The 16,604-nt window shown below is 32.5% G+C and overlaps 1 protein-coding gene across 2 annotated transcripts in view; it reads left to right on the top strand.

Moving 5' to 3' along the window:
* Il1rapl1 (interleukin 1 receptor accessory protein like 1) overlaps positions 1-16,604 on the top strand; it is a 1,467,987-nt gene that overhangs the window by 883,267 nt on the left and 568,116 nt on the right. For both annotated transcript variants that reach the window (XM_004631365.3, XM_012514777.2), the window contains 2 exons: positions 617-803; positions 3,557-3,710. In XM_004631365.3, the coding sequence (XP_004631422.1) occupies positions 617-803; positions 3,557-3,710 (341 nt within the window). The remainder of the gene's footprint in view (positions 1-616; positions 804-3,556; positions 3,711-16,604) is intronic.

Raw genomic sequence — 16,604 nt, 5'->3', positions numbered from 1 at the left:
GATATTGTCTTTATGTAACATGGTAGAATATTGCTGATAACCTGATGTCTAGTATTCAAACCAAATGCATATGCGTGAATAAAGATAGTGCACAATACATTGCACAATACATTTATGCAAGACAGTCTTCTGCTTAAAGCCATCAATAACCTGTCTTCCCAATACAATGAAAATTCTAAATGTGAAATTGCATTATTTCTTTCCCTTTCTTGTACTTCATAGTTCAGTTATAGTTTTATTTTTCTCTGCTAAGTTTGTCAATCTTGGCATAAACTTAGATTTGACTTTCTTTCTTACCTAATTTTCTGTTATTTGTTATGTTTTTATAGATTAAAAAAATCTATTGAACACTTTTCACATTGAACTTGGATATAAAACAGCACTTGTTTTCCCTCTAACAAATAAAAAAATATAGAGAGTTGGCTTTATAGGACCAATAGGACCAAGCTTTGTTTAGTTGGCCAACAAGAGGGAAAACCTTGTGGAATAAGCCAAGACACCACAATAGGAAATGGATTTTTGCCTGCTTTTTTTTCCTCAGTAAATTAAACACTGTATTGGCAAAACTTGCCTTTTGTTCCCAATAGGTCACCATATTTGTTCTGCTTTGTTACAGAAACTCCACTTACTGTATGAAAGTATCTATCTCACTGACAGTGGGTGAAAATGACACTGGACTCTGCTACAATTCCAAGATGAAGTACTTTGAAAAAGCTGAACTTAGCAAAAGCAAGGAGATTTCATGCCGTGACATAGAGGATTTTTTACTACCAACCAGAGAACCAGAAATTCTTTGGTATAAGGTATGGATTAGAGGTCATGCTATTACTTATAAGTAGCTTGATGTGTATCAAATTCTGAAGCAGTTAGACAAAAAATTGAGTATATGTGATATAGTTCAGTCGTGCCTTTGAAGGATGATATATCTAGTTGTGCAGCTCATTAAATATTCTCAAATATCAACAAAATATCAGTAAATATTTTGGTTATATGGTCTATTCTTGAAAGTCTAGCAATGCATAGGTTGATAATTTCAGGAACTAAAATGTACTGAACATTCATTTTAGTACTTTTTATGTTAGCATTTCAAAATATTTTCAAATAAGGAGAAAATTGTTGGATTTTTTTGAGATAAAATGATACACTGATTCTAATTAAACATTATATTTTCTGGACACAACTGTCAATATTGTTATCCTTTTTATATGTAAGTATATATATTGGGGCTAGAGAGAGAGCTCAGGGGTGTAACAGCGTACCTGGAAAGTGCAAGGACCTGGGTTCGATTCCAGGTACCACAGGCTGTGCCAGCTCCAGAACCCTCAGGCCACCGAAATGCCAGATTTGGTGGCACATGACTGTATTCCCAGCACTGAGGAGTCTAAGACAAGAGGATCACTAAGAGTCCGAGCTGCGTAGCAATACCCTGTATCAAATAAATAAATAGATAAATAGATAAATAATTTTAAAGTTTTTTAATCAAGCACATTTACTTTAATAAATACCTCATGCTAAGACATACACTAAGCTGCACAAGTGATTATAATGCTAAGCGTATTTACGCTACATGGAATGTTCTTGTTTTTGAATGTAGTACAAAATGGGGTATGAATGCTATGAACATTTCTCTGGAGTGTTCTATCCATAAGCTATAAATTCTTAGTGCTCAAGTTTCTTTTTCTAATTCGCTGGAAGTTGGACTTTAAGAAAATGTGTTCCTTAGTATTAGATGTGCAGACATCAGTACCAGGTGAGCCCTCAGAACTGTTTCCTCACAAATGCAAAAAGTGTTAGGAATAATATAAGAAAACAATTTGAACAATTCTAAATTTTTTTTCAAGATTATCACTACTCTTCTCTAAGTAAGAATTAATTTTGTTTCTTAATTTTAAGTAATACAAAATTCAGAATATCAGCATAACTTGAAGTACTTTTTGATATATTCGTGGGTTTTCTGTACTGGATGATTATAAAATAGTAACCTAATTTCAACCCTACTGGTTTCTTTCCCCAGAACAATGTGGTTTATTTTCCCCCTTTTTAATTGGATATTTCTCATCTTTGATATTCTGTAGTTCACTTTATCTTAAATATGGACATTTTTCAACCAGCACTGGTGATTACTTCAGAAAGGAACCAGGGTCTTCAAAACCAAATAGTTCTGTGATTACTCACCTATCAATATTTAGCTTGTAGATTTCTTTGTTGTTCATTAAGTTGCTTTCAAAAGGCATTTATCTTTTGAGACCTTTTGCAAGAGCATCTTAAAATTTGCTTAAAGTTAAAAGATCCCTCCTCCCCCCCCCACTCAATTTAAAAAATGGTTATCTTCACACTGGTTCTTCAGTTCTATTTCCACCATCACCACAATTCTTTTGACCTTCATTTAGAAAGACCACCACTCATAGAGTGGTGTGTGGACATATGGTATATGTGGAACTTAAAATTCTTATGGAATTTCAGACTATTTTCTTTAGCCAAGATTGAATCTCTGTAATCAAAATAGCTGAGTTTTAAAGGCTAATTTTAAAGAATCCTAGAAAATTGTTTAGCTAAATATAGATTCTATATATTCAGTGTATAATTTATGTAATTATGCCAGTTTGGGCAACTGATATGAAAAAATACAATGTGTATTTTGGTCTGAATTAACTGGATAATTACCCCTCTCAATTGCATAAAGGTATTGAGTGAACCACATAAAATCATGGTCTACAAAATTTTCATTTGGCACTAAAATTTTTTAGAAATAATATTATCTCTCAATTGTGTCAAAGTGTTTAAAGCTATTTTATCTTCATTCCACTGATTTCAAATTTGGCCAGAGGATATGGACTTCTATTTTGGCAAAAACATGAACATCCTGAGCCAATGTCATAATCCAAAGCTTAATTCAGAGGCCATAATTTGATAGGGCTATCAACAATGAAAATAGATATTTATGGGGCTATAAAGGCCTTGGCCACAATTGTTGTCTGTTTCTTTCACAGATTATAGAATGGACATACTATGAAGAGATATAATTTTTACTAAATATAACATTAAGATATTTTAAATATCTAAAGAGAAGCATTTTACAAAAGTAGTTTTTTTACATTCCATTGAATGGCATTTTATGTTACTAGCATTAATTTGGTTAAGTTCACAATAATAAAATTTAAATTATTTGCATTTAAGAATAATTTTACCAGTGATCAACATGTATCTCTTTTCTTGGGGAGTACTGGGAGTGGAACTCACGATCTTACACTTGCCAGGCACATGCTGTATTGCTGAGCTGGTATCCTCAGCCCTCACTTCTTATTTCTAATAAGTTATTACATATCTGTTACAGAGTTAGCAAATGCAAAGTTTAAGAGCATGACTTTCTCTGAAAATACTCTTTTCTAATTGACATACCTAATTTCACAGAGATGTGAATATGAGATAAAATTATTTAGCATTAATTCCAAATGCATTAGTATTTTTCAAATATAACACTAAAAATTAGTCTTAACTACTAAAACCTCATCTTTGTTATTCTATGTACTACTGAAATTTTATGTTCTTCCTGTAGGAGTGTAGGACAAAAGTGTGGAGGCCAAGTATTGTATTCAAAAGAGACACCTTACTTATAAGAGAAGTCAGAGAAGATGACATTGGAAATTATACCTGTGAATTAAAATATGGAAGCTTTGTTGTGAGAAGAACTACGGAATTAACTGTTACAGGTAATCAAGTATCTTCAGTATTCCTTCTGTAATAATGAAACCAATATTATGTTAGTTTCTAGGATGCATATTGATTTTTCAATCTATGCAACAATAGTGCCGCTCAATCAAGTGCTAAGTGGAATCCCATAGAGGAAATGTATTCTTCTGTGCCTTTGAATCATCTTGTGCTGAAATGCGTAAGAAAAGCAAAAATAATATGTTTAAGGAATTATGAAACTGTTACTTTTTTGAAAGTACTTGAAATCATGAATTTACAGTTTCAGTAAATGATGCTTAATACTGTAGTGTATTGTTTTTGGAAATATTTTCTAGAGTGATGAAATTTGACTCTGCCTTGCTCCAACTTAATCATTTTCACTTTTATTCATTTATCCCTCTATGAATCTGACATATATGATCTCATATGCCTGAAAATAATATAATTTTCCTGGCAGTCATCAAATAACTATATGCAATGCGATCATACAGTCATTCTTATATCTATTTGTTCAGGTGAAAAACGTGCAAGATTCAGATATCTGCCTATAATCTTGAATATATCGCTCTCTAGCCACAAGACCTTGCTTATCTCATGTATAAAATGAAAATGATAAAATTAACCTTATTTAATAGGGTTAGTGGAAAAACAGGAGTTAAATTAATATGTACAGAATAAATTGGAAAAACAAACATTTTCTATGTAAACATTGATCATTTTTCTTTTTAACTTCAACCCACGTCTGTGTTTCCACAAGATTAAAAGAGATAATATGAGCACATTAGGAAGTTTAAGGATGTTCTTTACACATCTTTATTAAGCGAGATTATTGAAGTTTCCTTGTGGTCATATTTGTGAAACATATAGAAAACTATAAAAAAGTAAGTATTTGGAATTAAAAAGGTGTTTACATGTTCATTTATTCATTTGAACTGATTTTCTTCTACGTGAACAGTGCTTTGTATTGGTCACATAAAATTGATAATAACTGATTACTTTTAATTTTGAGGTTGTGTCTGTTAGCTTAATACTTTACTGGTTTCCCAGATGTCTTTTAATGAATATAATTATTTTGGTAGAGGAAACTTTACTTAAATATTAACATGCTCTTAAGGAATGCCTTTGATAAGCTTTAGACGCAATTAACAACCGATGCTCGCAATATTTGATAGACTTGGAAAATAAAATATATCTAGTCTCTGATATATATGGCATCCCTTTCAGAAGCATATTTAATTTGTAGTCATTTGGTTTTCAGTATCACTGTATATAGCAGATCTCTGTGTAGGCAATTAGACTCGACATTTTCTCATTTTACTTCCCAATATTTAAATGGGACAGTGAAATAAAGCAATATTTTCTATTCCTTTTCTTGCTCTCAATGTATAGTGCAATAGTTTTCCCAAACAGTATGTACTGAGAAAAAGGAATTTAAAAATATAAGCTTCAAAGACACTTTCTGAACAGAAATAGCATACATTTCTATATTTTACTCTTCAGAATATAGAATTCTTCCTTGATAATTGTATCTTGCGTCATTCTAGGAATACTAGGATTCTAAATCACTATGTCATAGAGCAAGTAGAAATAAGAAAATAAGTTACAAATGGTAAAGCAACTAGTATGAGTCTGTTTCATGGGACCAAGATTAGAACTCTTTTCTCGTAAATGCCTTCTAAGTGTTCTATATTGGATAAACTGTATTTGTCTAAAAATCTTTCATTTCATTGTGTGAAAATGAAGAGTACTTAAGCCTTGACATTCAAGAAAAAGAGAGTAAAAATTTAATAAACATTTTCCTTCAACTTTTTACCAGGAATTCTTTTACCCTAGGTAGACTTATAAGTGGCACTTCTTTGAGCAAATAAGTTACATCACAAAATTTGAGCATATATGAAATGTTGAATGAGTGGAAAACTACATACTTTTAAGTATTAACAAGTCTATTGAGAAGAACTAGCTATGCATAACATTGCTTTAATTGGTATGAAAATATAGCACATTTACTTTTACTATAGTCAATTTATACAACCATTATTTGTTTCTTTATTTTTAATTCATGTGTGTTTGCAGTATGTGTTTATATTCTTTATTGATAGTTAGTACATGTACATAACAGATCTGAATTTTTTGCATTGCCAGTGTCCTCCCTCCTTCCCCATCCCACCATCTCTTGATCTGATTCCCCTTCCAGAAAGACCTATTTCCATACTTCCTATTGTTTATTTTGCTCATTATTTATATATTGGGTTTCTGATATAAGAGAAACGATATGATTTTAGGAGTTTAAATTATATCCTTCAGTCAATCAACAAAGGTGGGCATTTCCTGGATGACAGTGCATCACTCTTTCATATATTTATTGCATCACTACTAATGTGTATTTCATGAGTGTTGTGCACAGCATTGTGTCACTTGCTTTTTGTGAAACTACCAATAATTGATAATAAACAAATGTCATGAAATGGAAACATATGTTCATATTTCTTTTTTTTTATCATTGCTTTCAGTACCCACTCCATTTTAATTGCTTTGGTCATTTTTTACAAAATGTTTTTTTCTGACACTTTTCATAATTCACCACAGCCATACTTCCTCTATGTCCTTTCAAGATTTTCTTTTTATATCTTTTCTGTATTTCAAATAGGGTATGCCTAGGACTAACAATTCCGTTATTTTGTATATTTGGTGCTTTCTGAAATTTTATTAAGTGTTTGCCATTAATTTTAGGAATCACATGGTCATTGTTTCAAATATTATTCTGTTCCATATTTTATTTCTTATACTTCTTTTATTATAACCTTCAAAAGCAAGGCTCTGTTTGGTTTTAATCGTTCTTTTCTCTTCATATTTCAGTTGTTGAAGCCCAGTTTTAAAATTATCTGACTCTTTCTTTGACTGTGACTCATCAAAAGCACTCTTCTTGTCTTTTACAATATGTTTAATTTCTGCCATACTTTCCCCATTTTTACTCTGTGGATTTCAATCCGTCTAAATATATAAACTAATTATTGTTTATGTTGCTCTTTTGTAGCTAGAGCGCTTAATATATTACACATAGTCATGTTAAATTCCTTTCCTAATGATTGCAATATCTACGTTATATTTGGATTTGGTTATGATGATTTCTTATGTGACTATAGCTCCAGTGAGTTCTGTTCCAAGGAAGTGATTCTGGCTGTGTCCTTCTGAATTTGCCACTAAATGGTAGGATGGTCCTTTCCCTTGAATCCTTAGTGCTCAAGAAAGGCTCAAGCTGTTAGATTTTCCTAGAACAATGGAGTGATAATGCCCATGTTACTTCCATATAAATCTAAAACTGAAAGTGATACTGCCATTTTTATTTTACAATTCCAAATTCAGTAAGAATGCAGTGTGATTTAGAACCTGAAGTCACTCAACAGATGTGGTCTTTAGTTAAGTAAAACATTATAAGCAATAAACTTTAGTTTAAATCAGTTGTTTTAAATTGTCTTTGAAACAGGCAAAGTGATACTATTAAAACTTGTAAGGTATGGAAAACAGTAGTGGAAGAACTCCTTTTATCCTGATCTCATATTCTATTTTCATTAATACAGTATTACTGAATACTACTTTAACCTTTACACTTCCTACATTATGTTGCTCATTTGCACTGAGGCTTAAGCAAAAATGCTTCTTTCATTAATTGTTACGTTAAATGCATTCAGGTAGTTCAACATTTTTACATAAATCAAATTACATTTTCCCTTAAGATGCTTAATGTTAGTTTTTCACGTATCACCCAAATTTTTTAACATATGTTTTATTCTTGATTCTGTATTTCACTTTATTTGCCTCCCTTGCTTGATAAAAGCAAATATAATTTTTTGAAGATCTCTCCAATTTTATTGAACTTGTTCATAATATGATACAAAGACCATTTTGAAAGCTATAACTATCTACTATGCAGTTTTCTTTTATTTTTCTGGAATGAATCTTCACTTTTTTATGTATAATTTTTCATCTACTATAAAATCTAAAATGTAGTCCATAGTTTTTTTATTTATTTTGATATCATAATGAAATAAAATTAAGAATACAACATATAAGCATGCAATAATTTATGACATAATTGAAGGAATCCCACCCAGATGAAGTAATAGAGCTGTGTAGGTGCCACTGAAGCATGCTCCACGTCCTGCTAATTGTCAATCTCTTCCTTCCCTCTGTTATTTATATACCATATACATAGTGTTTATGGTATTCTTTGATCTTTTAAATGAAATGTGAATGCATAACTTATATGAATAAAATTTTTCCATATTTGACATTTATAAATTTTCATTCACATGTATATTCATTTGTGCTTAGTTTCATCTCCAAATTATTTTTGAATACCATCTACTGAACTCATTTTCTGAAATGTATATTGTATCAATGCTACACTATTTCAGAATATGAAAATCTATTTGTTAAGCTTGTTTTGATGCTTTTCCTAGCCTAAGTAGCATTTCCATCAAAAATCATACATAAATGCATATATTCACACAGACACACATATAAACACATTCCTATATTCCTTTAAACAATGAGCAGTCTTTTCTACAGGATTTTTCAGGTCCAGTGGACTTGCTTAGTAAGAGTACACATATTTTCATATTTACTAGCTACTGTTTAGGGTTATTTGGAACAAGGGCCTACTCTGAACAAATGAACTGACAAGTGCAGAACTATGGTCCTTTACAGAAAAATAGAACTTCCAAATTCATTTTTAGACTGTACAATGATTCTCAAAGTAGAACTTTCATTTTTGTTTCTTTTTTTTTTGGGGGGGGGCAGGAATTGAACTCAGGCCCTTGCGCTTGCCAGGGAAGTACTTATTCCCCTGAGCCATCTTACCTGCCCCTGTACAATGATTCTCTGTTTTTCAATATTACTGAATAAAACTCTGAAAATATTCAAGGTTCTACTAAACTTTCATATACTAAGGTGCCTCTCATTAAGGTCTGACTCATACTCAAGATATAACTTTAATCCTTGCCATCTTCCAGATTAGTTGTGAGAACGTGGGTACAAAGAAATGACATGTTCAGAGATGGTCATAAGAGATCTAGTAATTTGCAAGTAAATTATACGACTGTGGTCATTCTTAACTCATGGTATGGAGACAAAAATGCAGAAGAGAGTAACTATTTTTGGACTATAGAGTCTAAGAACAAGAACTATGAACTATATACATGTTTTAAATATTGATAAATTTCATGATATTCACTTTCATCTCTTTAATTATTTTTTCCTCTGGCCAAAATATATTCCTATAATTCTATAAAGAAAGATTCAAGGGCAGGGGAGATGGCTCAGTGGAATAAGCACTTGCCTGGCAAGCATGAGGGCCTGAGTTCAATCCCCAGTTCCACAAAAATACATAAATAAATAAATAAGTAAATAAATAAATAAGTAAATAAAAGAAAGATTCAAAATGAAATAACAACAATATTTCTGTCAAAGTTTGCAAATCAGCAAGAACACTTGAAGTAATTCAATTTCAAAGGCTAGATCATAGACTGAAGTAATGATTTTAAGTGAATAGATTATAAAAATGTTTCATTGGGAAAAATTTTCCCATCTAAATATGAGAGTCACAAAGATTAGTGAAGAGGTGAAGAAGGGAAAGTTGAATTGAAAAAACTGAAAAGAATGATGTGATTGTCACAAGGATGTGATCATTTTGGTAGCATTTTTGTACTTCATATAATATCTTTAGCAGAGTTAATGTGGCAATGTATTTAAAGCACTTTCCAGTCCCTGTTGGCTGAATTTATGCTCTCAATAGTTACATCTTCTTCCTGTCTTTATGGATGAGAAGGCTGAAGCAAAAAAAAAAAAAAAAAAAAAGGTTAAGTGGCTTTATCAAGGTCACAAACCATCATGTTGATAAATTTAGAAATAAAATGTAATTCCCTGAACTTCATTCTATGATTTACTTCATTGGGTTATTAATAGTAAGATATTGTAGTTTTCATATTAGCTCCAGCGATTGCTCTTAAAGATTCATCTTTTAAGTTCAGCTGAATCACATTGTGCTGAGACTTTTAATTCTTCTGCCACCGATGTAATAAAATGTATTTCTGGTTTGGCTTGAGGCTGGGTTGGTTGATCTTATTTTTTCCTCTGTTTCTTTATAAATGGTATAGTTTAAAATCTCTTTTTAAAAAAGCTATGTTGGTTGAATTATCTCAAGGATTCAAGTGTATTTTACTAACTTAACCTAACAATAACCGATGAAATTAGTAATAAGGACACATATGTCTTTGTACACTTTACCTTGCATGCTTTCCAACATGTTGGGATCAGTGTCTACAATGGCCACCATGTATATGATTTTTGATACAGTGAAGCAGATTATACCCTTATCTATTTGGTAACTAAAAAGTTGCCATATTCAGCAACTCAAAATGATTTAAATTATTATTATTATTATTCTTTTATTTTGTATTTTGGAGAAGGGTCTACAGGGTGTTCAGGGTCTCACTACTAGATCAGACTCATACTGATCCACCTATTTATAGCCTCCCAAGAGCTGGGATTACAGGTGTTTACCACCTCGCCCAGTCTCAATTGCCATCTCAGCACACCCCAGGGTGGGGGGAACAGGGCCCTTAGGGCAGGCTGGGGGTGGAGGCTGAGGGGTGATCAAATCCCTATTCTCTGAGCCTGCTTGCAGGTGCTTTAATCCGCTGACCTATTTGGCCAACCTTGATTTAAATTATTTTGAACTTCTGAATTAAAAAAGAAAATCACATCAGTATGATAAATCTTGAGTTGTATCAGTTTGACTATCTAATCTAGACTTAGAACTCAACTTGTAAATCAAAAGTACCTCTTTCATGAGTGATTTCTAATAAACTTTTTGAAACAAATTACATTAATCACCTTATGTTATTGTTTAACTTCTTAATGTATTGAATCAGTGGTTCAAAATATGAATCAAATAAGCATTTAATATCAGGGTATGATAAATTTAATAAAAAGCATGATGTTTTTACACATAAGTAGAAAATGTATTTCTTTTGAAATGTATCAAATGAACTGTGAGATATACCATTGTGGACCATGAGGAAAACAAGACATGGTATACTTGAATGATTTCTGTTAACATAACCAATAATATTAATAGTAAGAATAGTGAACAATTACTCAATATTTACTATATGCTAGGGCCTGTTCTATATTCTTGTTTGCAATGGCTCATTTAATTCACATAACTTCAGCTTATTCTTAATTTATTTTTCAAGTGCATATGAGGTGCCTGGTAGTCTTCTAAACTTCATAAATTGCACTTGAAAATTATGTTTCTTTTTATTGGCAGCTTCATATGTAACTTCGAATCTTTTAAAAAATTGATATGCATTTCTGCATCAAAAGAGGTTGCTATCTTAAGGACATGGGAGCTGCATGTCTGCACTAGCTCACAGGAGTTTTAAGGGAAGCTAAAGGATGACAAATAGAGATTAGCTAAATTTTATGAGCTCCTTGCAAAATGGCTGAATAGTTTTACCAGGTCAGAGGCCTAGGGTTTGTTCCTAGGATTGGATGCCTTGTCCTAGAGCAATATAAGTAGGTGCACTGTGGCCTCAGACTACAGGAACTTGATGAGAGAAATTTTTAATTGACTGCTCAAAGAGGGGAACTAACTGACGTTCTACCACGGTCCCAACTGGGTGCTGGGTCCAGACAGCAGTTAAGAGGTAGATCTGCAGGTAGCAATATTGAAGCAAAATGTTGACAAATGAGTTGTCGAAATTGGGGGTAAGACAGAGAGAGGATGCATATTCAGAGAACAATTTGAAGAATAATTAATAATGGCTATGGGTTTCCTCTTTGATGCAATGCAAATATTACAAAATTCTTTATGGTGATCGTTGTACCACTCCATGAAAATACCTGGGATCATGAGCCAATTATAAGATGTGTCAGTTATCTTCAGTAAAGCTGTGTAAGAAAATAGGCCATGACAGCACTGAAAAGAACGACTGCATCTAATCTCTATGAATTCCATGCACTATAATGCATATGTAGAAGATACAAATAATCTAATGACATATAGAATGCCATGCTTTAAAAATCTAAAACAATATTTCTATTTTGATGATTGCATGAGAGTGCATAAACAAAGACATCTGGGCAGCAGGACTTTGAACATTTTTATTGAATGTCATGGCCTTGTTTGTGGCATTGTATTGTTGCCTGACATGGTCCATCAGCAAGAACTAACATATAATTTAGTTGACAGTATTGATTTTCACATGTGTTGAGGAAGTTTTCAATTGCATAGGAGCCTCGGCACACAGATTCCTTAACCATCCAGCAGAAAAGTATAAAAACGAAATATAAAAAGTAAAGCCATGCTGTTATGTTGAGCAGTAGGGGACTCAGGTCAACAATTTCTGACATTGCCAGTCAAGCGGAAGACCCAATACTATTATGGGCTACTGGACTCTTTTAGAATATTTTGCTGAGTTTACACACCTATAATATTCAAATAACGGAACTTAACAAAAAGAGGAGATACAGGTGAATGTCCATTTTGTATCTGTGTATTCAGAGTGGTTAGGATAGATATATAGTTACATTCTCTTAATGAATAGAGGAATTTGTTCTAATGGTGTTTGTAAATAGTATATCATGTCTGCATCTTGTACAGCAATTAACCACTAGGAAGAATGTATGCATTGTGTTAATTATTGAAGCTGTCCTACAAATTTGTTTTGAAACTGTCTCATTTCTATTTGTTTCTCAATAAAATTATGGAAAAAAATGAATAAAAAGGCACAGTAATCCTCTTTGTCTGGCTCAGGTTTTAGACATGTCTTATTAGTAGGATTGCAGAGACTACTTAACTTCACAAATACATCGTTGTTAAAAAAAATATTACTTTTTTATAATGCTAATTATCAAACAGGCACTGTGAAAAATGTTTTGAACACATAATTGTTTATCAGGAGAAAAACTCAATGTATATCCTAGATATATATGTGCACATTTAAACCCAAATCTCATTATTTCTTAATAAACTTCCATTTTTCATTGTTTCCTACCACTTCTGGTTTTTCTGATGTGAATTCTATTGAACTCAGTTGTGAGAGCAGAAGATGCATCTAATAAAAAATCTTCAATAAAATAATTCAGCAATTGCACGAATGGACAAAACTTTTAAAACTGCGCTGTACAATACAATAGGCACTAGTTAACTTAAGTGCTAATTTTTTCTAGACTGGACTACGATACGTTAAGGTGTATAACATACACTCCAGACTTCAAAGACTTAGAATGACAGAAACAATGCAAAGTATTTGTTTACTTGTGTTTACATTGATTCAACATTGAAACTATAATACTTCATTAAATGAAATATATTGCAAAATTAATTTCATCTGTTTTCAGTTATTGAAATGTGGTTAATAGAGTACATTAAATTTATGTGTGGCTTGCCTACTATTTCTAATGGCCAGTGATGCATTAGAAAGTGAAATGTGATTTCAATTGTGATAAGTATAAGGTAAACATACAGATTCAGGAGCAAAGTTGTAGTTCTACTCGTAAGTCTACCATGCCTGAACCAAAAGACCTGGACCAGATCACCTGCCTTCATTATGTATTGTCTTGGGATTGTGAGCATAAACAGTGATATGTGAAGAAAAAACAGCCTTCAGTGGCTAAAAATGATAAAGTAACATACAAATTGACGTGGTGACTTCCACCATTTGGTCTGATCAGTGAATCCTTACCTTGGCCCTTTTTAATTAATATAATGTCAATATTTGGTGACTATCTGCTGGAGACAAAAAACATATTTCTGATTTTAGTTATTTTTAAAGTTTTGAAATAATTTCATAGATGTAATGAGATATTTTGGGAATGTCACTCAAGTCTAGACACAAACTTTATTTATGATTCTTATGTACTTCATATACATGGCCTAAAGGTAATTTCATGCAATATTTTAGTGCATCTGGAATTTACTTGTGATGCCTTGTTGGCACACAAATATTACTTGAACTTCAAAGCATTTTGGATTTTTGTTTTCAGATATGGGACATTCACTTGGTCCTTGTACTATGAATCCAACATTTTAATTTTGACTATTATCAGTACAAATCGTGAATTAATACCCACTGATCACCAATGTTCTATGTCAAGAAATCTCACACTTTGTTGTTTTTATCAGTTTATTAGCAAGCACAGCCCAAGAGCTAGGAAATGAATCATAAATATATGAAATTCTAATGTTGATCTGATCACATATATGATTTTTGATCTTCATATACATACACACAAGTGGTAAGGAAAATAAACTCAATGCTTAAATTTTAAAATATTATTACTGTAAGACTCATTGCCATTAATTGCCTACTTTAAACACATTTATGCCATCATTCTTGACACTGTTTAAAGCAGTTCTGAAAATCCTATTTCATGAGTGTGTTTAGGAGGTGTGATCAAACTACTGTGAATGCCGCTGCCACGTGCCATCCAACAGAAAGGCAGGCTGGTGAAAAATCACTCACTGTATGTCCTCATCTGCCTTGTTCACTGAATGGCACAGTGCACATTTTCGCTCTTCTTCAAAGTCAAATGACTATGAAGGGCAAATATTTGGAGACAGTTTAGGACACTGAGGCCCCTGAAACAGCAGAACCAAAGACCCTCCCAGAAGAGGACTTTTAGAACTTCTTCAGAGGGAGGAGGAGCCATGGGATGCGTGTTCAAAGCCAAGGAGAACATTTTAAGGAAAATTGTGAGTAATCTTTCTTGAACTACAATTCGTGTTTTAAACACACATCACAATTTTCTCACCCTTCATATATGCGTATGTACATGTACATGTTAGCTCTTAAAACATATCTTTTTAAAATATATACATTTATTTATTTAATTAGCATACATTTTCAGTACATAATTCACATTTATTTTAGGAAGTAGGTACACATATTTAACATACCTAGATTTGGGTTTTTTTTTTGTTTGTTTTTTGGGGTTTTTTTGGTGGAACCAGGGATTGAACTCAGGCCCTTGCGCTTGCTGGGCAAGCACTTATTCTACTGAGCTATCTCCCCAGCCCAGCTTGATTCTTTTTATTCTTTCTCTACTCCATTCTTACTTCACAAGTTTCTTCTATAGATCCTCTTTCTCAATTTATATTTTTTGTTATTGTTCTTATTTAAGTATAATTATTAGTAACATTAACATTAAGTCATGTTTTCAACATATAATACTTACATTCACTGTGATGTTGGGTACATGTATCTGACAGATCTTAAATCTTACATCCTCTTTCCTTCTTTTCCTCCCCTCATCCTAGTTCTCTTGCACCCCTTCCCATTTGCAAAAGTTTTTTCTTCCTGACTTCTTAAATCCATCTTTGATTTCACTCTTTATTTGTACTTTGCATTACTCAAATTATAGAAAATGGCATTTAAACTTGTGTGCCTGATTTACTTCACTTATTTATTTCATTTGCATAAGTCATTTCTCCCTGACTTCTTAAATCAATCTTTTCTTTTTATTTGTAATTTGCTTTATTTAAATTACAGAAAACATGGTATTTAAACTTGTGCATCTGATTTATTTCACTTTCTGATTTATTATGCTTTACAGTTCATTCCACATTCTTATAAGTGTCTCAAATTTATACCTACAGTTGAATAGTATCCACTATGTGTAGTTACAATAGTTAATATCAGTTTATCTGTTGATGAACATATAGGCTACTTCTAAGAGTTAGCTTTTATAGGCTGGCTAATGTACAGGTGTGTATCATTGTAATGTGTTTTTCTTTTTTTATTGGATACAGAGTTTCACTATGCAGGTCAGACTCACAGTGATCCTCCTGTGTCAGTCACTCATTACAGGTGTGTGCCACTATACCTGGTTCCAGGACTGACATAACATGCGCTACCAGGGAACCAACATGGCTTGTTACACTTACCAGGCAGGCACTTAGACTGCTGAGCTATCTCCCCAGTCCTGTAATGTGTTTTCTTTAGCTCTTCAGGGAATATCCATAGAAGAGGAATAGCTAGGTAAAACGGAATTTCTTTTTCTATTTTTCTTTTCTTTCTATTTATTTGGAATAGGATCTCACTACACAGCTCGGACTCATAGAGATCCTCCTGTTTTCAGCCTTTCCAGTGTTGGAATTAAAAGCCTATGCTACAATGTCCAGTCTCGGTAGCCTGCTCAGTGAATCCAGGGATGGGTTGGCATGGCATGCAGTACCGGAGATCGAACCTTGGTCACTGAGCTTGCTTAAGCAGGTGCTTAGTCTACCAAGCAATCTCGTCAGCCATTCAAATGGAATTCTATTTTTAGTTTTTTGAAGAATATCCATACTGACTTTCATAGTGGTTTTGCTAGTTTTCATTCCCACCAAAAATGTAAGAAGGTTGCTTTTTCCTTTTATAGCCTCTCCAAAACCTGTTATTTGATTTCTTCATGATATCTATTCCTTCTGGTATCATGCAAAATCTTAGTGCTGCTTTAAGTTGCATTTCTACAATTATCAGAATGCATTTATTGACCATTTGTACTTTGCCTAAGAACTATCCATTCATTTCAGTTACCCAATTTTTATTGGGTTTTTCATTTCAGGGGATGTAATTTTTTTTTAGTTCTTTATATATTCTAGATATTAGTTTTGAATCTGTAGAAGAGGTGGCAAAATCATTTTCCCATTCTGTATGTTTACTCTTCAATTTGATGATTGTTGTATTTAAAAGCAGAACTTATAAATTTTATGCAGTGCCATGTAGTGATCCCTTTATTTCTTGTGCAACTGGAGTTCTGTTCTGAAAGTCTTCATCTATACCTATGACTTCAAGAATTTTACCTACTTAATCTTACTGAAAATTAAGCATTTCTGCTTTAGTATTTACACTTTTGAGCCATTTTTA

The sequence above is a fragment of the Octodon degus genome, unplaced genomic scaffold, assembly GCF_000260255.1.
Source record: "Octodon degus isolate 3935 unplaced genomic scaffold, OctDeg1.0 scaffold00041, whole genome shotgun sequence".
In the NCBI taxonomy this organism is placed as follows: domain Eukaryota; kingdom Metazoa; phylum Chordata; class Mammalia; order Rodentia; family Octodontidae; genus Octodon; species Octodon degus.
This window is presented reverse-complemented; position numbering and strand designations above follow the sequence as displayed.